The sequence below is a fragment of the Panthera onca genome, chromosome C1 (assembly GCF_046562875.1).
Source record: "Panthera onca isolate mPanOnc1 chromosome C1, mPanOnc1 haplotype 2, whole genome shotgun sequence".
NCBI classification, from domain to species: Eukaryota; Metazoa; Chordata; class Mammalia; order Carnivora; family Felidae; genus Panthera; species Panthera onca.
The window spans coordinates 187,832,901-187,851,674 of NC_138346.1; the positions used below are offsets into that span (position 1 = coordinate 187,832,901).

Consider the following 18,774-nt stretch of genomic DNA (forward strand, 5'->3'; position numbering starts at 1 on the left):
TGGGAAGGCCAAAAGTAAGTCATTACTGCTAGTACTTGTACAGGATTTGAAACTATGTTGCTACCTACCCCCCCCCCCTTTTTTTTTCTTATATAGCGAATGGAATCAATTTCAGAGGTGGACTTCATAGAAGTCATTTAAGTCATTTCCTCTGCTGTTTCAGCCCTCAAAGGATCACCAGGGTGCAGGCAGTAGCATCCCTCATATTGCATTAAATTGCAGTCCCATGCATGGAGGGATAGGTGGGGCCCTGGCAGTTCTCAGTGCCAAGTGCAGGCTTTTCTTGCCGTGTGTGGATTTCGGTTGTAAGGGCCCTTCTTGCTATGCCTGGATTTCAGTGCTCAAGGTAGCAGTTTCTCAGCAACACTGTCCACATTTCAGTTACTGAAAGTGTTGTTAACTGTGAATAATGGCAGGAAGTAGCAACTTTGCTGCCAGCTCTCCTGTCCACAAATCCCTACTCGATACTTAGTGACCAACTGTCACTGAAAGTCTGGTGGTGGGTCGTGGCACATCTCAGTTCACGCACAGGTGGCCAAGGGTGCACTTGTGTTGCCTCTTAGCCTCCCAGGGATAAACCCACATGACATTTTACAAAAGTAGACAGAGGAGGATCAGGCAACAAAGTGAAAGCGCAACAAGTAAGCGACCGTGATAAGGTTGGAAGTGACGTTTGAATAGGATGCTAGGATGCGAGTGGAGCCGCAGGAGAGACAGGTGACGAGAGAATGGTGACACTTGCTTTCTGGAGACTGGATACGCAGCCAGAGAAGGAGCAAAAGCGAGCCTATAGACACGATGAGGAAAAAGATGGAGATGTCCCAGAGGAGGGGACACTGGTAGCAAACTTCACATTAAAGGGACTCCTGGAGGTATTTTGTAACATTGAAAGACCAAATGATAAAGTGTTGGAGGTGAATCCAAGCTTGGGGAGTCAGACGACTTGCCAAGGTGTAGAAAGGAAGCTTGCTCTGTGTCATAACAAGGAAAAAAGGCAAGCACTGTTTTTTTTCACAAATGAAACACTTGATTCTCAGTGATTTTAATGTTTTAAGTTACAGTCTACCAAATATTAGTTTTACTATTTTTTTTCATTGCATTTAACAATAGAAGTTTTTAATACTTTGACGAACTTTAAAAAATGTATTCATCATCGTGGATGTTGTATTTTGAGAGAAGCATAAAAGATAGACAGTTGATAGGCAGAAATTTGAGTCTAATTTTCTGATCTAGTGTAAATTATAAGATAGATCAGGTCCCTGGTTCTTTCTCGTCACAAAATTGTCAGCTCTGAAAGTGGTCGTTGTGCTCCTACAAGTCTGTTCCTTTAAATACAGCATGTTCAATTCCTTCTCAATGTCACCGAAAACAAAACAAAAAGAAAGCTGTTACTCTGTACCCAGGCAATCCTCACTTTGCACAGCAGTGCAGGACTGTTAAAATGAGCTGCTTGCAGCTATGGGGGTAGGGAGGGTGCTTGGAGCTTTCACCCCCTCTCCGGGCACACCCCCCCCCCCCCCCAGCACCTTGATGTGCTCACCAACTGGAAGCTCTCCCAATCATGCAGTTTGGGTTTGTTTTGTTCTTTTTTTTCTTTTCTTTTTTTTTTTTTTTTTTCTTTAATGGGGTTTTACTGCATAGGCATGATTGATAAAATCACTGACCATTGGTGATGGTTCACCTCTTGTCCCTCTTCCCTCCCCAGAGGTTGGGGGTAGGGCTAAAGTTCCAAGTTTCTAATCAAGGCTTGGTCTTTCTGATAAGCAGCCCCCATTCTGCAGCTATCTAGAAGCTGCCAAGAGTTCCTCATCTGAATAAAATGTGAGGTGCCTGGGTGGCTCAGTTGGTTAAATGTCCAACTTCAGCTCAGGTCATGATCTCAGGGTTTGTGAGTTCAAGCCCCACATCCTGTTCTTCTGTCCTCCTCTCTCTGCCTCTCCTCTGCTCGTGCTCTCTCTCGAAAATAAACATTAAAATTTTTTACAAAGAATAAAAGATGGCCCTATCACCTCTCTCAGGAAATACAAGGGATTTAGGAACTACGTCAGGAACAGGGGACAAAGACATCTATCTTTCTGTGACATCACAGGTCACCTCCTGGTTCCGTTCCAGCAAAACAATTATAATAGTTAAGAGATACTGGCACATTTCTAGATGCCCAAGTAGTCATTACTAATTAGTCATCATTGCATTGTATGAAAATGTCTCCCAGGGGAAGGCCACTTGGATTTGCAGTCTTGATCTGCCGTTTGATCTGTCAGGTTCCAAAAGCAGGAGTGATCTCAGCAATAGATGGCTTTGACTTTCAGGCATAACTCAAGAAGGGCCTAATGGAAGAGATACCTGGAGCAAGGTATCCAAGGGAAGATGTGGGGCTGCCGTGCCCTCTTGGGCACGCCCCCTCCCACACCCTCTGTGTGTTCACCAGCCTGGAGTTCTCTGGCTTTTTTTTTTTTTTTTAAGATTGAGAGAGAGAAAGTGGGTGAGAGCAGGGAAGAGAGAGAGGGAATCCTAAGCAGGCTCCAATACGGGACTCAGTCCCACAACCTTGGGATCATGACCTGAGCCAAAAGACACTCGACTGACTGAGCCACTCAGGCGCCCCTCCCCCACCGGCACTTTTCCGATAGGACTTCCAAGTGGTACTACGTGGGGGTCTTTAGAGCCATTTCATTTTTCCAGAGAGGAACCTTCTAGCTTCAAACCTGGGGTAAAAGCGCAATATATGTGTGGACTAGGGGTTCAATCTTACTGTCACCAATTTTCCTTGGTGGTGTCACACCTCACTCCTACCCTGTGTTTTACTTTGTGTCCCGGATCCTTGGGCTTTTTCCATTTCCCTAGGAGTAGACCTCCACTGTATGAGGTGTTAGGTGTCTGGCTGGTGTGTGTTTTGGGGGGGGGAAGGGTCTCCCTACCAATGTCCATTTTCAGTTCCCCGCCTCACACCCCTGTCTCTCTGAGTCAGAGGTGTCCCAGTCGGCATGTCCCATTTGTGATTTCCTCACCTTCCTCCATCAGCTTCCCATCTTCTAAATACGTCTTCGGTCTTCTTGGTAGCTGATGTTCCTCTCTCATTCTCTCTGTTGTGCATCCATACCTTTTTTGTCCTTTTATTATCCCTTATTGGGATCCGGGGAGGCAGAGGAAATACTGTATGCATCTTAAACTGGAATTCTGCCGCCAGTTTTAAGATTAAGGATATGAACCGGTGGACTTGGGCAGAAAGGAGAAATGTGAGACTCCAAATAGGAAAAGTCGGACTGAGGCTTCAAAATAATCTTTAGTTATCCAGGCAGCACACACATTGGGTATTAAAGACAGAGCTACCGTCACCGCTGGGACACTATTTGTGGCGATCATCCTCTCCCAGGCTCCACATTTTAGCCTTGTACAGAGTGATGTCATTGTAGACCCTGAAGTGGTTCAGCCTGCGGTCACCACGTTCGGGGCTGACCTAAAGAGGAGAACACGGGTGTCAGAAGGAAGCTTCCGGAGAGGGGGGATGACGTGGGTCCCGTAGTTGGATGGACCCGGGCCCCCAAAGCACTGGAGGCTTCTCCTTGCTCAGCCTTGTTTGGGAAAAGGAGATGACAGCAATTGCATCAAAACAGTCGTAGGACTGAATGAGAGTACCTATATGCAACGTGGCTGCTCTTGCCTTTCCCAGGCTTGAGTTGGAGGCCACGCCTGTGGACTGCTGGAATGTATGCTCCACGAGGGCGAGTCCTGTGTCTGTGGCACTCACTGCTTATCCCCAGCACCTAGAACAGTATCCAGCATACACTAGGGATTCAGTACACATCTGTTGAATGAAGGAGTGGATGTTGTTGAAGCAGTCACACAGGGAACTAAGAGCAAGCACTCTGACACATAAATCTTACAGAAGCTAGAAGATTAATTTATGCAATTAACTGAAAGGCTACATTTTCATCAAATGTTACTAGGAGAGCAGAAGCTGAGAGGTATTCGAGTATGGCTTCCCCAGTGTCCTACTATTGGGATTGGGGTTCTCTGCTAGTCTAGGGTCAGGCCCTGCTAGGGGGTAGGGAGCCAGCCCTAAGGTAAGTTAGGCCTGATCAATTCTTCTGCCCCCAAATGTATCACTCTGGAACTCCGGCTTAATTGCCTTTTATGGTTGCAAAACACCTGGATCTAACTTTTTTGGGAGGAATACTTTCTTATGCCAGCAGTGCCATCTAATGGCATTGTAATGATGAACAGGCTTGACCTATTTGCAGACCCTTTGCAACTCCACAGTGATGGCTGATCTGGCATGCACAGTTGGTTATCTGCGAGGCCTAGGAGGGTCCCCCTGGCTGGGACAGCCATACTTGTGCTTCCTGTCATGGCCAGGTGAGCCTGCCATGAGATGTGCTGGTCAAAGATGCATTTCTGGGGGAAGGGCCGAGATGGCAGAGCAATATGGAAGTTTTTTGTGTCTCTTGTCCCTGAAATGCAGCTAGATCAACACCAAACCATCTTGCACACCTAGAAAATTGATCTGAGGATTAACTCAACAATCTGCATAACTTAAGCCACAAACTTGACAGGTATGTGGTGCAGAGAGGTTAACTGGGGGGGAGAGAAGCCTCAGAGGGCAAGGAGCTGTTTTTGCTTGGAGAGAGAGGATGGAGACATGGGGTAGAATAGAGGAAAGGCACTCCTCCTGAAAGCATCTGGAGAGAAAGAGAAAGAGTGGAAACACCCATAAGGTAATTAACAATAAAAGGAGAAAGGAGAGGATTTAAATTTCATTAAGACTCTATAAACAGGGGGAGCACAGAGTCTGAAACTCTGCAGCTCGATACCTGATAGACCTCTGGTGGGAAGGGTGAATCCCCAGGAACAGACAGCGAGATCTGAGGGGTCCTTGGCCCACACGGGGAGAGGCAGTTCCCCAGCTGGGAGGACATTTGGTAGAGGTTGTGCAGCCTCCCCACAGGCAAAGGTCCCAGCAGACCCCAGAGAACAGCCACATTTGCTGGTGCTGGAACAAGGACGTTGAGGTGGTGAAGACTGGTGCCAGGTGTGTGTTGTGATTTTCCATAAACCCTGAAACGCTGTTGCTATGTGATTGCATGAACTTTTCCTGGGGTGGCTGGCACCCAGCCGCCGTCTCTGGGCAAATGCAGCGTCACGGTCATGTGAGCATTCCGAGAGGTGGGCCAGCACTTGGCCACTACTCTGTGAGACCCTCCGCCAGAGGGTCTGAATGGGTCAAAACCACAGGGCCCTCAGAAGTGAGGGGTTTGGAAACACAGCCCCATTGAGATAAAACTCAGGATAGGGGTGCTTGATTGCCAGTAGGCGAGCACAGAGTTCTGATACTAGAGACTGGGTAGCTGGGTGACACAATTTTCACTGCTCCTGCACATGCACATACACACGCACCACAACAATCCACCCCAGTAAGCTAAGCAGCACCATCTAGTGGAGAAATGGAGTTGTTACACCAGCCGCTGGCCAACTGACCAACTGTGCTCTAGAGGAACACAAGTCTCTCCACCTGCTTAGGTACAGACTATAAAGTGCTTCATAGTTTGACTTTAGGGGAAACTGGATGTAATTTCCATCGTATTCCTTTCTGTTTGCCTGTCCATCTATTCCACTTTTTTTCTTTTTCTTTCCTTATTCTTGAATACAGAAAGAGAAAAATTTATTTTTATTTTCTGTTTTTATAAAAAGATTTTTCTTTAAAATTTTCTACTATGTTTACCAGGGTTTTTTTTTTTAATTTTTTATTATATTTTACTTTCATCATTTCACTTTATTCTATTTTATTGTATTCATTTTTTTAAACTTTCAAGTGTTTTCTTTTTTTTTTCTTTTCTTTCCCTTTTTCTTTATTCTATCAAGGTCCTTTCAACAACCAGACCAAAACACACCGAGGATCTAGCATCCTTTATTTGATTTTTTTGTGTTGTTTTCAACTTTTAATTTTTATTTTATTAATTCTTTTTCTTCCTCCAAAATGACAAAACAAAGGAATTCACCCCGGAAGAAAGAACAGGAAGAAATGACAACCAGGGACTTAATCAACAGAGACACAAGCAAGATGTCTGAAACAGAATTTAGAGTCACAATAGTAAGAATAGTAGCGGGGGTTGGAAAAAGCATAGAATCCCTTTCTGCAAAGATAAAAGAAACAAAATCCAGTCAGGATGAAATTAAAAATGCTATAACTGAGATGCAATCTCAAAGGGATGCCACAGCAGCAAGGACAGATGAGGCAGAGGAGCAAATCAGTGATATAGAGAACAAACTTATGGAGAAAAATGAAGTAGGAAAAAAAAGAGGGAAACTGAGGCAAAAGAGCATTAGAGAACTCAAATGAGAATTAGAGAACTCAGTGACTCATTAAAAAGGAATAACATCCAAAAAAAAAAAAAAAAAAAAAAAAAAAAAGGAATAACATCCAAATCATAGGGGTCCCAGAAGATGAAGAGAGAGAAAAAGGGGTAGAAAGTTTATGTGAGCAAATCATACTGGAAAACTTTCCTAACCAGGGGAAAGACATAGACATCAAAATCCAGGAAGCACAGAGAACTCCCACTAAATTCAACAAAAACCGACCATCAACAAGGCATGTCATAGTCAAATTCACAAAACAAAGGAAAGAATTATGAAAGCAGCATGGGAAAAAAAGTCCTTAACCTACAAGGAAAGACAGATCAGGTTCACAGGAGACCTATCCACAGAAACTTGGCAGGCCAGAAAGGAATGGCAGGATATATTCAATGTGCTGAAGTGCATCAAGAATATGCAGCCAAGAATTCTTTATCCAGCAAGGCTGTCATTCAAAATAGAAGGAGAGATATAGTTTCCCAGACAAACAAAAACTAAAGGAGTTCATGACCACTAAACCAGCCCTGCAAGAAATTTTAAGGAGGACCCTCTTAGGGGAGAAAAGATGAAACAAAACAAAAAAGACCAAAAGCAACCAAGACTAGAAAGGACCAGAAAATTCCACCAGACACTACAATTCTACAGGCAACATAATGGCAATAAATTCATATCTTTCAGTGCTCACTCTAAATGTCAATGGACTAAACACTCCAATCAAAAGATATAGGGTAACAGAATGGATAAGAAAACAAGATCCATCTTTATGCTGTTTACAAGAGACCCACTTTAGACCTAAAGACATGTTTAGATTGAAAGTAAGGGAATGGAGAACCATCTATCATGCTAATGATCACCAAAAGAAAGCTGGAGTAGCCATACTTGTATCAGACAACCTAGATTTTAAAATAAAGACTGTAACAAGAGATGAATAAGGGCATTATATCATAATTAAGGGGTCTATCCAACCAAGAAGACCTAACAGTTGTAAACATCCCATCATGGCACACCGAAATATAGAAATCAATTAATCACAAACATACAGAAATTCATTGATAATAATACCATAATAGTAGGGGTCTTCAACACCCCACTCACAGCAATGGACAGATCATCTAATCAAAAAATCAACAAGGAAACAACGGCTTTGAATGACACACTGGACCAGATGGATTTAACAGATATATTCAGAACATTTCATCCTAAAGCAGCAGAATATACATTCTTCTCCAGTGCACATGGAACATTCTCCAGAATAGATCACCTACTGGGACACAAATCAGCCCTCAACAAGTACAAAAAGATGGAAATCATAACGTGCATATTTTCAGACCACAACACTATGAAACTCGAAATCAACCACAAGAAAAGATTTGGAAAGGTAACAAATACTTGGAGACTAAAGAACATCCTACTAAAGGATGAAAAGGCTAACCACATTGTTAAAGAGGAAATACAAAAGTACATGGAAGCCAGTGAAAATGGTAACACCACAGCCCGAAACCTCTGGGACACAGCAAAGGTTGTCATAAGAGGAAAGTATATAGCAACCCAGGCCTTCCTAAAGAAGGAAGAAAGGTCTCAGATACACAACCTAACCTCAAACCTTAAACAGCTGGAAAAACAACAGCAAATAAAACCAGAAACCAGCAGAAGATGGGAAATAATAAAGATTGGAGCAGAAATCAGTGCTATTCAAACAAAACAAAACAAAACAAAACAAAACAAAACAAAACAGTAGAACAGATCAATGAAACCAGAAGCTGGTTCTTTGGAAGAATTAACAAAATTGACAAATCTCTAGCCAGTTTGATCAAAAAGAAAAAGGAAAGGGCCCAAATAAATAATATTAAGAAAGAAAGAGGAGCAATCACAACCAACACTGCAGAAATATAAACAATAATAAGAGAATATCATGAGCAATTATATGCCAGTAAATCTGGAAGAAATGGAAAAATTCCTAGAAACATTTAAACTACCAAAACTGAAACAAGAAGAAATAGAAAATTTGAATAGACCCATACCAATAAAGAAATCGAATTAGTAATCAAAAATCTCCCAAAAAACGAGTCCAGGGCTGGATGGCTTTCCAGAAATATTCGACCAAACATTTAAAGAGTTAACACCTATTCTTTTGAAGCTGTTCCAAAAAAACATAAATGGAAGGAAAACTTCCAAACTCTTTCTATGAAGCCAGCATAACCTTGACTCCAAAACCAGACAAAGACCCCACTAAAAAGGAGAACTACACACCAATTTCCCTGATGAACATGGATGCAAAAATCCTCAACAATATATTAGCCAACCGGATTCAACAATACATTAAAAAAATTATTCACCACGATCAAGTGGGATTTATACCTGGGATGCAGATCTGGTTCAATATCTGCAAAACAAACAATGTGATTCATCACATCAATAAAAGAAAGAACAAGAACCACATGATCCTCTGAATAGATGCAGAGAAAGCATTTGACAAAATACAGCATCGTTTCTTGATAAAAAACCCCAAGAAAGTACGGATAGGAGGATCGTAACTCAAGATCATTAAAGCCATATATGAAAGACCCACCCCATATCATCCTCAATGGGGAAAAACTGAGAGCTTTCCCCCTTAAGGTCAGGAACAAGACAAGGATGTCCACTCTTGCCACTGTTAGTCAACATAGTATTGGAAGTCCTAGCCTTAGTAATCAGACAACATAAAGAAATAAAAGGTATCCAAAATCAGCAAGGAGAAAGTCAAACTTTTACTCTTCACAGATGATGATACTCTATATGGAAAACCCCAAAGATTCCACCAAAACATTGCTAGAACTTATTAATAAATTCAGCAAAGTCACAGGATATAAAAATCAATGCACAGAAGTCAGTTGCATTCCTACACACCAACAATGAAGCAACAGAAAGAGAAATCAAGGAATTGATCCCATTCACAATTGCACCAAAACCCATAAAATACCTAGGAATAAATCTAACCAAAGAGGTGAAAAATCTATACACTGAAAACTATAGAGAGCTTATGAAAGAAATTGAAGGAAACACACAAAAAAGGAAAAATGTTCCATGTTCCTGGCTTGGAAGAACAAATACTGTTAAAATGTCAACTACCCAAAGCAATCTATATATTCAATGCAACACCATCATTCTTCACAGAGCTAGAACAAACAATCCTAAAATTTGTATGGAACCAGAAAAGACCCCAAATAGCCAAAGCAATCTTGAAAAAGAAAACCAAAGCAGGAGGCATCACAATCCCAGACTTCAAGCTATATTACAAAGCTGTAATCATCAAGACAGTATGGTACTGGCACAAAAACAGACACTCAGATCAATGGAACAGAATAGAGAACCCAGAAACGGACTCACAAACGTATGGCCAGCTAATCTTTGACAAAGCAGGAAAGAATATCCAATGGAATAAAGACAGTCTCTTCAGCAAGTGGTGCTGGGAAAACTGGACAGCGGCATGCAGAAAAATGAACTTGGACCACTTTCTTACATCATACACAAAAATACACTCAAAATGGATGAAAGACCTAAATGTAAGATGGGAAGCCATCAAAATCCTCGAGGAGAAAGCAGGCAAAAACCTCTTTGACCCTGGCCACAGAAACTTCTTACTCAACACATCTCCAGAGGCAAGGGAAACAAAAGCAAAAATGAACTATTGGGACCTCACCAAAATAAAAATCTTCTGTGCAGTGAAGGAAACAATCAGCAAAACTAAAAGGCAACCAATGGAATAGGAGAAGATATTTGCAGATGACATATCAGATAAAGGGTTGGTATCCAAAATCTATAAAGAACCTATCAAACTCAACACTCAAAAAACAAATAATCCAGTGAAGAAATGGGCAAAAGACACGAGTAGACACTTCTCCAAAGAAGACATCCAGATGGCTAACAGACACATGAAAAACTGCTCCACATCACTCATCATCAGGGAAATACAAATCAAAACCACAATGAGATACCACCTCACACCTGTCAGAATGGCTAACATTAACGATTCAGGCAACAACAGATGTTGGCGAGGATGCGGAGAAAGAGGATCTCTTTTGCACTGCTGGTGAGAATGCAAACTGGTGCAGCCACTCTGGAAAATGTTATGGAGGTTCCTCAAAAAGTTAAAAATAGAACTACGACCCAGCAATTGCACTACTAGGTATTTATCCAAGGGATACAGGTGTGCTGTTTCGAAGGGGCACATGCACCCCCATGTTTATAGCAGTGCTATTGACAATAGCCAAAGTATGGAAAGAGCCCAAATGTCCATCCACAGATGAATGGTTAAAGATGTGGTATATATGTATATATATGTAATGGAATATTTCTCGGCAATCAAAAAGAATGAAATCTTGCCATTTGCAACAACGTGGATGGAACTAGAGGGTATTATGCTAAGCGAAATAAGTCAGTTAGAGAAAGACAAATATTATATGACTTCATTCATATGTGGATTTAAGATACAAAACAGATGAATATAAGGGAAGGGAAGCAAAAATAACATAAAAACAAGGAAGGGGACAAAACATAAAAGACTCAAATATAGAGAACAAACTGAGGGTTGCCAGAGGGGCTGTGGGAGGGGAATGGGCTAAATGGGTAAGGGGCATTAAGGAATCTACTCCTGAAATCATTATTGCTATATGCTATATATGCTAACTAACTTGGAGGTAAATTAAAAATAGATAAATACATTTTAGAAAAGGAAATAAAAAAAATAGATGCATTTCCACATGCATACTTTGTACCCACGGGAGCCAGGCCTTTTGTCTTTAAGAAAATGAAGACTAACAAGCTAAATTACTTGTGCTTCGTAATATTTTTAAAGTTGCTTAATTATCTATGTTGGATAGTTTACCTTCACAACTCTCTGTCCCTGTCCGTATACACTGTATGTTAGTCCCCCACCCCTCCTCCTCCTCTGTCCCTTTGAGCACTGCTCTCCTGGATTCAGTCCCCTTGTGAAGGTGGGAGGCTCCTGCTGGACCCACTTCTTATCTCCCAGTCTCCTCTCTCTAGGGCAATGCCCCATCTCTGAGGAGGAGCCGTTGCAGCTATTTGCTAAGTCCATTCATTCATTCATTCATTCATTCATTATTACTCAGCTGTTTACTCCAATCTCCCCATTGTAGCGCCTCAGCAGAACCACACGTCCCAGACTAGAGCCATATAAATAGGCGAGAAGACCAGGCCCACGGCAGAAATTCAAGAACTACAGTGTGTAGGCAGTTCTTGGGAAGGTGCACACTAGAAAATTACTCAGTAGCGGAAGACATCTGGGATCAAGCCAAGGGGCCAGGAGAAGCACCCCATCGGTCCTTGGTTGGGCTAAAGCTCTCCTTTCTATTCCTCCTAACCCACATCATAGCAGCCCCCATTTATTGAACACTTACTATGTGCTGGGTACTGCCCTAAGCAGTTTATATACATTGTCTCAGTTAATTCCCACAACAAACCTTCAAGTGTCCATATTACTAACCCCATTTTAAGGTGGGTAAATGGAAGTTGAGAGGTTCAGTTTCCACAGCTAGAAAGTGGTGGAGCTGGGATTTGAACTCCAGCCGCTGGCACCGGAGCCACCATGTTACGTTGATTCACGGAATTGAGCTGAATGGTGCAGGAGCAGGAGACATGTGGTGCTACAGAAACGTACCAGGAAGGTGCCCAACTCTACCTGGGGGGGAGTGGGGGGTGCACATCCCTTAACGAGACTTTATAATGAGGTGCCTCCTGAGTGGTCCTGAAGGCTGAGTAGAACTCCCCAAGGAGTACAGGCTAGGGATCAGGAGGCAGGCTGCAGGAGCAGTAAACTAAGGATACAGGGTGTGCAAGACCTTGGTGCCTTTGAGGCAATGAAGGAAGCTCTGTCAGAGCTGAGGAACAGTGTCTCCAGCTTCACATCAGGCGCGAAATATACAGATGGACTAAGAGCCAAGTGTTAAAAAGACACGACAACTTGGGGGGAAATCTAAAAGGAAAGCTAGTCATTTTGCAACTCTGGATAGTGAAGGTGTTTTCCTAAGCAAGGCACAAACCCCAGAAACTGTGAGGGAAAAGGCTGGCACGTTTGACTACTTAAAAACTAAAACTTCCTAAGTGACAAAAGACACGAGCAAGTTCAAAGACAAACGTGGCAGGAAGTTCTTCAAATTCTCTGTTCGAAACCCTGCTTTTCTTCCTCAGTAACAGAAGCCCCAGCTCATGTTGGGTGACAATGTGCTGATGATTACATTTCCTGGGCTCCTCGCAGCTCCCGGTCCCCTTCCAATCAAATGAGGTGTGTGTTACCAGCATTCCCATTTTACAGATAAGGGAGTGGAACCCTGTGATGTTACGTGCCCAAGATCGCCCTAGTAAAAACTGGTACAGCAAACTCAGGCAGTCACCGGCAACCTTTGGTCAACACTTACACGGCAGTTGCTATGTGTTAGGCACCGTTTAAGGCACCTTACAAATACAACCTCCTCTAATCCTCATAGCAAACGTATGAGGTGATGTCTGTAATATCTCCATTCTAGAGTGAGGGAACAGAGTCAGGAAAGAGTTTAGTCACTTACCCAAGGTCACACAGCTAGGAAGTGGTAGCCAGAGTGGAAACCCAGCCAGTCTGGCTTCATATACTGCTTTTTTAGCCACCACCTCTGTTGCCTTTGGGCTCCCGAAGTAAAGGAGCCACACTTACCAAGGGCTCTGAGTCCCATCCGATTTCTTGGCTTTCAGTCTGTGTCTCTGGGTATTTCTTCCTTGGCCCCAGGGCAGCATGGTGAAGAAGATTTAGAAACCTGGCTGGGAGATGAGGCATGAGTTATGAAGGAGGCAGGCTTTGGGTCCAAGAGCTCCCATGCTCTTTACCCTGGCCACATCCTTCCTTGGAGATACGGCACATGGCCTCAGGGGCCTGCCAAGGCCTTGCAAAACTCATCTTTCAGCAAGTATTTGTTGAGCACAAACTCTGTGCCAGGCACTGTTCTGGACCCCAGAGGTAGAGCAGTGTGACAGTTATGGTTCGCGCTCTCCCGGAGCTTGTGGTCTAGGTGGGGGGGTAGGGGACCCAATACACAAGGGGACAAATAAACCGGATGGTTATAGTGATGCTAGCTGTGTAGAAGGGGGGAGGCGAAGGGGCACGCAGAGGCAAGGGTGGCTACTTTAGACAGGATGGTGAGGGGAGGTCTCTCTAGATGCCAAGCAGGAGCCGGCCCTGAGGGAGAGGCAGAGGAAAACCACACTACAGGCAGCAAGAACAAAGGCACTGGGGCACAAGCAAGCTGGGCCAATGTGGCCGTGGTGGAGAGAGGAGGCGGCTTGTAAGAAGGTCAGATCCTTCGCACGGTGATATATATGGCCACCACCCCCACACGTATTTGTAACTCCACAGCTTGAGCACTTTAAAAGTTTCATTTTTCCATTTCTATCCTACTAAGTCTCAATTTGAGAGAGGCGGTTTGACAGTGGGAAGAACATGGGCTTCGTAGTCAGGCATTCCTGGCCCTTCCACTACGCTCATCTGTAAGATGGAAGGCAAATATCTACCCCAGCAAGATGACTGAGGATGGATGAACGAATGTTAATTAAGGGCTGGCATCGGGCTGAGCTTATCCTTAATATAAGCAGTTAGCAATCAACTGCTGCTTAGCTCTCAGGCCCCTCACCACCTGCTCTTTTCCTTATTGCTGCAAGCCCCCAGCTCCTCTCCTTTCCTCTAGCTGGGCTACAGATAGCACGCTTAATTCCTACAGATAGCTGTAGCTACAGATAGCTACAGATAGCTGCTCTATTAGTCTCTTGTCCGTCTCACTATGATACAAGATCCTCCCTCCTCCTACCCACCCCCACCTTCCTACCCTGACCTCCTACATAAACCTTGCGTCTTTCCTCCATCAAATTCTACTCTAAGAAGGTAGAGGGGAGGAGGAGAGCTTGCCAGGAAGGATTAGACTTTCCATCAAATTCTCTTCCATCCTTCCTGAGTGTGGCCCCGCCCACTTGCATATTGCAGCCATGCCAAACTACCCGCAGGTCTTGGGCCGTCCGTGCTGGTGTCTCTCATTTCTGTGCCTTTCCATATAACTCAGAATGTCCTTTCAGTCTCCTTTACCTGACCTACTCCACCTCACCATGTTACCACCTCCTCCAAGAAGACTTCCTAGAACTCCACTGTTGGACTAGGGCACCTGTTTTCTATGTTGTTGCCATCTCAATTTTACTCTCAATTTCCTCGTCTGTCTCCTTCACTATGGTATGAGGTCTCTACCCCGCAGATACTGTTCTAAGTACTTGCATTACTTTGTTATTCTCACAACAACCCTGAGAGATAGGTTCTGAGAAGTTAACAAATCTGCCCAAAGTCACAGCTAATGAGGGGCAGAATCAGGATTTGAACTCAGTATGACTTCAGAACCTCTGCTTGTAACAGCAAAGATGTTTGGTGAGTGGATGAATGGATACAGTGTCAAAGCCATTAGGAGCATTTTTCTTGGCTTGGCAGTTAATGAACCTGCTGTATGGTTGAGTATGCCAATCTCCAGTGAGCTTCATGAGCGTGAGCCCAATTTTCAGATGATCAAAGTGTTGCCCTAAGGTACCGCTATCCCAAGAGGCCTCCCTAGCCAGCTGCATATCTGTGCTCTATCTCAATGGTGTTCATAAGCCCTGGGACTTACCATCTTCAGGTTCCTCCAGGTTATCATGCCAAGACATGGGCTTTCTGGTGATTGTGTGAACTAGAGAAAAACAGCATCACAAGCTCATGTTAAAACATTCACACCCTGCCGTCTCAACGACCCACCCTAGGCCAGACACCTGCTGAGCATTTTCTGAGTGTTTGCTGCATGTCAGGTATTGTGCTGGGCACCAGGGAATAAGGCCCGCAAGGACCTCACAATCCAGAGAGGCACTGTCCAGTCTAGTGGCCGCCAGTCACATGTAGCTACTTGAATTTGAATATTTGAAATTAAATACCAATTAGAAATCCATTCCATGGGCACACTAGCCACATTTCAAGGGCTCAGTAGCCACAGGGGGCTAATGGCTACCATTTTGGGCAGCATAGGTATAGAACGTTTTCATCATTACAGAAGGTTCTCTCAAACAGCGGTGGTCTACAGGGATGTAGACATACCAGGCAGCCAAACAAGGTTGGACACACACTGATATATCAGAAGACTATGTGAAAACAGAGGTGCAGAATCCACAGACATCCGTTCAACCCATAATTACTGTGCACTGGAGACAGGGCTATAAACAGAGAAAGTTCCTGTGCTGATCTTCTATTTGTGGTGACAGACAGTAAACAAATAAATATTTGGGCCAAAATAAGTGAGATGTAGAACAGTAAAGTATTTTACACGGGTAGAGAGTTGATGGTGGGATGGGGGGTGAGGGTGTCTCATCTCTAAGGAGACATATTAGAGCAAAATTTCAAACAAAGAGAGGGAATGTGCTGTGTGAGGACACGTGGGAAGAATCTGAGAGTGAGCTTGGTGAGTTTGAGAAACATCAAGAAGGCCAGAGTACTGCAGTGCAGTGAGATAGGTGGAGGGCAGTAGGAAATGAGCAGAGGCCAGAAGGAACCAGTAGTCTCCCAAGTGATTTTTTACCTCAGACTCCTACCAGTAAAACCAAGCATGCGCCTAATACATGTATATTTATATAGTCTCTATATACTATGAGCAGTATAATTTTTCTTTATGCCTAAAAATAAACATAAATACAAGTTCTAGCACAAACACAAGTTCTAATATTTCCTGACTTTGTCCCAATGGATCATATGAATCACGTGCCCGAGGGACAAGAGCCAGGAGATCTAGAAAGCCTGAGTGTTGCCTGAAGGGATTATTTAAATTGTGGGAATGGAACAAGTTTAAACAGAATTGGACAGTTAATTTGCATTCCTGAAATTAGTGGTTGGGAGCTCCAGAGGAAAACTAGATTAGTTATGAGCAAAATGAAGACATTACATTTTCTGTACTCTCACCACACACACACACACACACACACACACACACACACACACACACACAGGGTAACTGAGGAGATGGGTATGCAGTTTAGCTTGACTGTTGTAATCATCTCACTCTGTATATGTATATCAAAACATCATGTTGTACATCTTAAATATATGCAATTTTTGTTTAGAAAATCACATTACATTTTCTCTGCAGAGCTGAGCTGCAGTGGACTACTGTTAATTAGGCCCGGAAGTTGGGGGAGAAATTCTGGAAGAAGAAACAATGGTACCGAGGCAGGGGAATGGTGTGATGTATTTAGGAAATCCATTCTATTTAGACACGGTGGGACAGAAGGGAGTGTGTGGCTGGTACAGAGTGGGCACTAAACTATTTATTAAAGGAGTAGTGTGTGGCTGGGGAGGGGAGTCCCACTGGGGCTGGGTGGGCAGCAGAGCCAGAGTCACAGGGGTCTTCTGTACTGACTGGTTTAAACCTCAGTTCAGAAGCTGTGGGGCCACTGAGGATTTTACAGAGGGAATGGTGGGATGGAACTCACTTTTAGCGTAGCTCCAGGAGGATGGAGAGGTGGGGGTGTGGGGTCAGGAGGGCTTGGAGGAAGAGGGTAGTTATCTCTCTCTCTCTCTCTCTCTCTCTCTCTCAGTGCAGACAGAAGTGAGGAGGCTTGGGGGTGGGGGGAAGAGGCTGGAGAGGTGGACTCAGGCCCTAATTAGAGGGTGGAAGGAAGTGAGAAGTAGAGATGCCTCCACAAGCACCACAGTCTTTTGCTGAGGTAAGAACCCGGAAGGGTCAGGTGAGAGAGATGTGACCACTTCCACGTGTTTGGAGTGAGGGAGAGAGAGACTGAGGATGACTTCTAGGCTACTAACGTGGGTTGTGGTAACTTTTGCTCAAAGATATTCTGGAGGAGCAGCAGGGGGGGCGGGAGAGGTGTGGATGCCCCCAGTTTTCCAGCTGGTGAGTCTGAGGTACTCATGGGTTGTCCAGGGGAAGAGAGCTGGGCAGTGGTTGGGTTCATGGGTCTGGGGCTCCTTTTGAGACCCAGAGTCATTCAGGGGCAGCTGATGTTACCGGACCAGATGCAACCACCCAAAGAATGTGCCAAGTGAGAAGAGTAGGTAGGGGCAGGGCTGTTTTATCGGGGGACGCTATGGGCCCTGAGTCCACCATCCCTGAACTTTCTGAAGGGCTAAGACATTACTAGAAGCCTGGAGAAAACAAACAATCAAACAAACAAACAACTAGCTTATTAACAACAAACCAAAACACAAAGCAAGACAAAACATAAAATCCTACAGCCCCTCCAGTAACCCTCTGTTTGTTCTCCATATTTATGAGTCTCATGCTTTGTCTGCCTCCCTGTTTTTATATTATTTTTGTTTCCCTTCCCTTATGTTCAGCTGTTTTGTCTCTTAAAGTCTTCATATGAGTGAAGTCATATGATATTTGTCTTTCTCTGACTGACTAATTTCACTCAGCATAATATCCTCCAGTTCCATCCACGTAGTTGCAAATGGCAAGATTTCATTCTTTTTGATTACCGAGTGATACTCCATTGTGTGTGTGTGTGTATGTATATATATATATATATATATATATATATATATATATATATATATGCCACATCTTCTCTATCCATTCATCTGTGGATGGACATTTGGGCTCTTTCCATACCTTGGCTATTATCAATAGCGCTGCTATAAACATTGGGGTGTATGTGCCCTTTCGAATCAGCACTCATGTATCCTTTGGATAAATACCTAGTAGTGCAATTGCTGGGTGGTAGGGTAGTTCTATTTTTAACCTTTTGAGGAAACTCCACACTGTTTCCCAGAGTGGCTGCACCAGTTTGCAACACAAAAAATACCATTTAATCGCGGTGCGTGTGCATTTTAACATATTAATGTATTTGATGGGATGCGAAGTGAGATAACCTTCACCCCCAACAATCAAGAGTCCTGAAATCTAGGAAGGGGGGCGAGGTCAGAGAAGGCGTCTCCTACTGTGCTGCACCCCGCACTTCTGCCCCGCACCCTCAAGGCCCTCCTTCCTGCCCCGCCCCTGTCCCCTTCCTCTGCCCCAAGCGCCTCTCACCCTTGCGGAGGGGATTCACGTGGTACTCTGTGTAGAGTTTCTGGGTTCTAAGCTCTTTGAGGTACAATTCGCGCAGGATCTGGTTCTGATGGACCTCATCTATGATCACCTCCTTTTGGCGACCGGCCATGACTGTGACGGGGCTCCGCTCAGATCCGTCCAACTACTTCTCACTGCCCTGGATGGCTTGTGGGTGCGGGGAGACTGCCATCTCCTGGCAACGGCGTCCCACGCTGTCTCCAGGCAACGGCGTCGCCTTCCGGCAACGGCGTCGCCTCCCTCTGACCCCCTCCGGTCCGCCCATCCCCCTTCCCCCAACCTTATACTTTGCCCCACTTCCTTCCGAAGAACCACTAAG

The 18,774-nt window shown here is 44.2% G+C and overlaps 1 protein-coding gene across 1 annotated transcript; it reads right to left on the minus strand.

The window, feature by feature from the left end:
- Window positions 1-3,264: 3,264 nt before the first annotated feature.
- On the minus strand, window positions 3,265-18,689 carry CFAP144 (cilia and flagella associated protein 144). Its single transcript, XM_060624097.2, has 4 exons — window positions 18,417-18,689; window positions 15,018-15,077; window positions 13,037-13,140; window positions 3,265-3,457 (listed from the first exon to the last, which is right to left on the minus strand). Exons 1-4 carry the CDS (start codon window positions 18,544-18,546, stop codon window positions 3,347-3,349), a joined length of 405 nt encoding a protein of 134 aa, XP_060480080.1. The 5' UTR covers window positions 18,547-18,689; the 3' UTR covers window positions 3,265-3,346.
- Window positions 18,690-18,774: the final 85 nt, after the last annotated feature.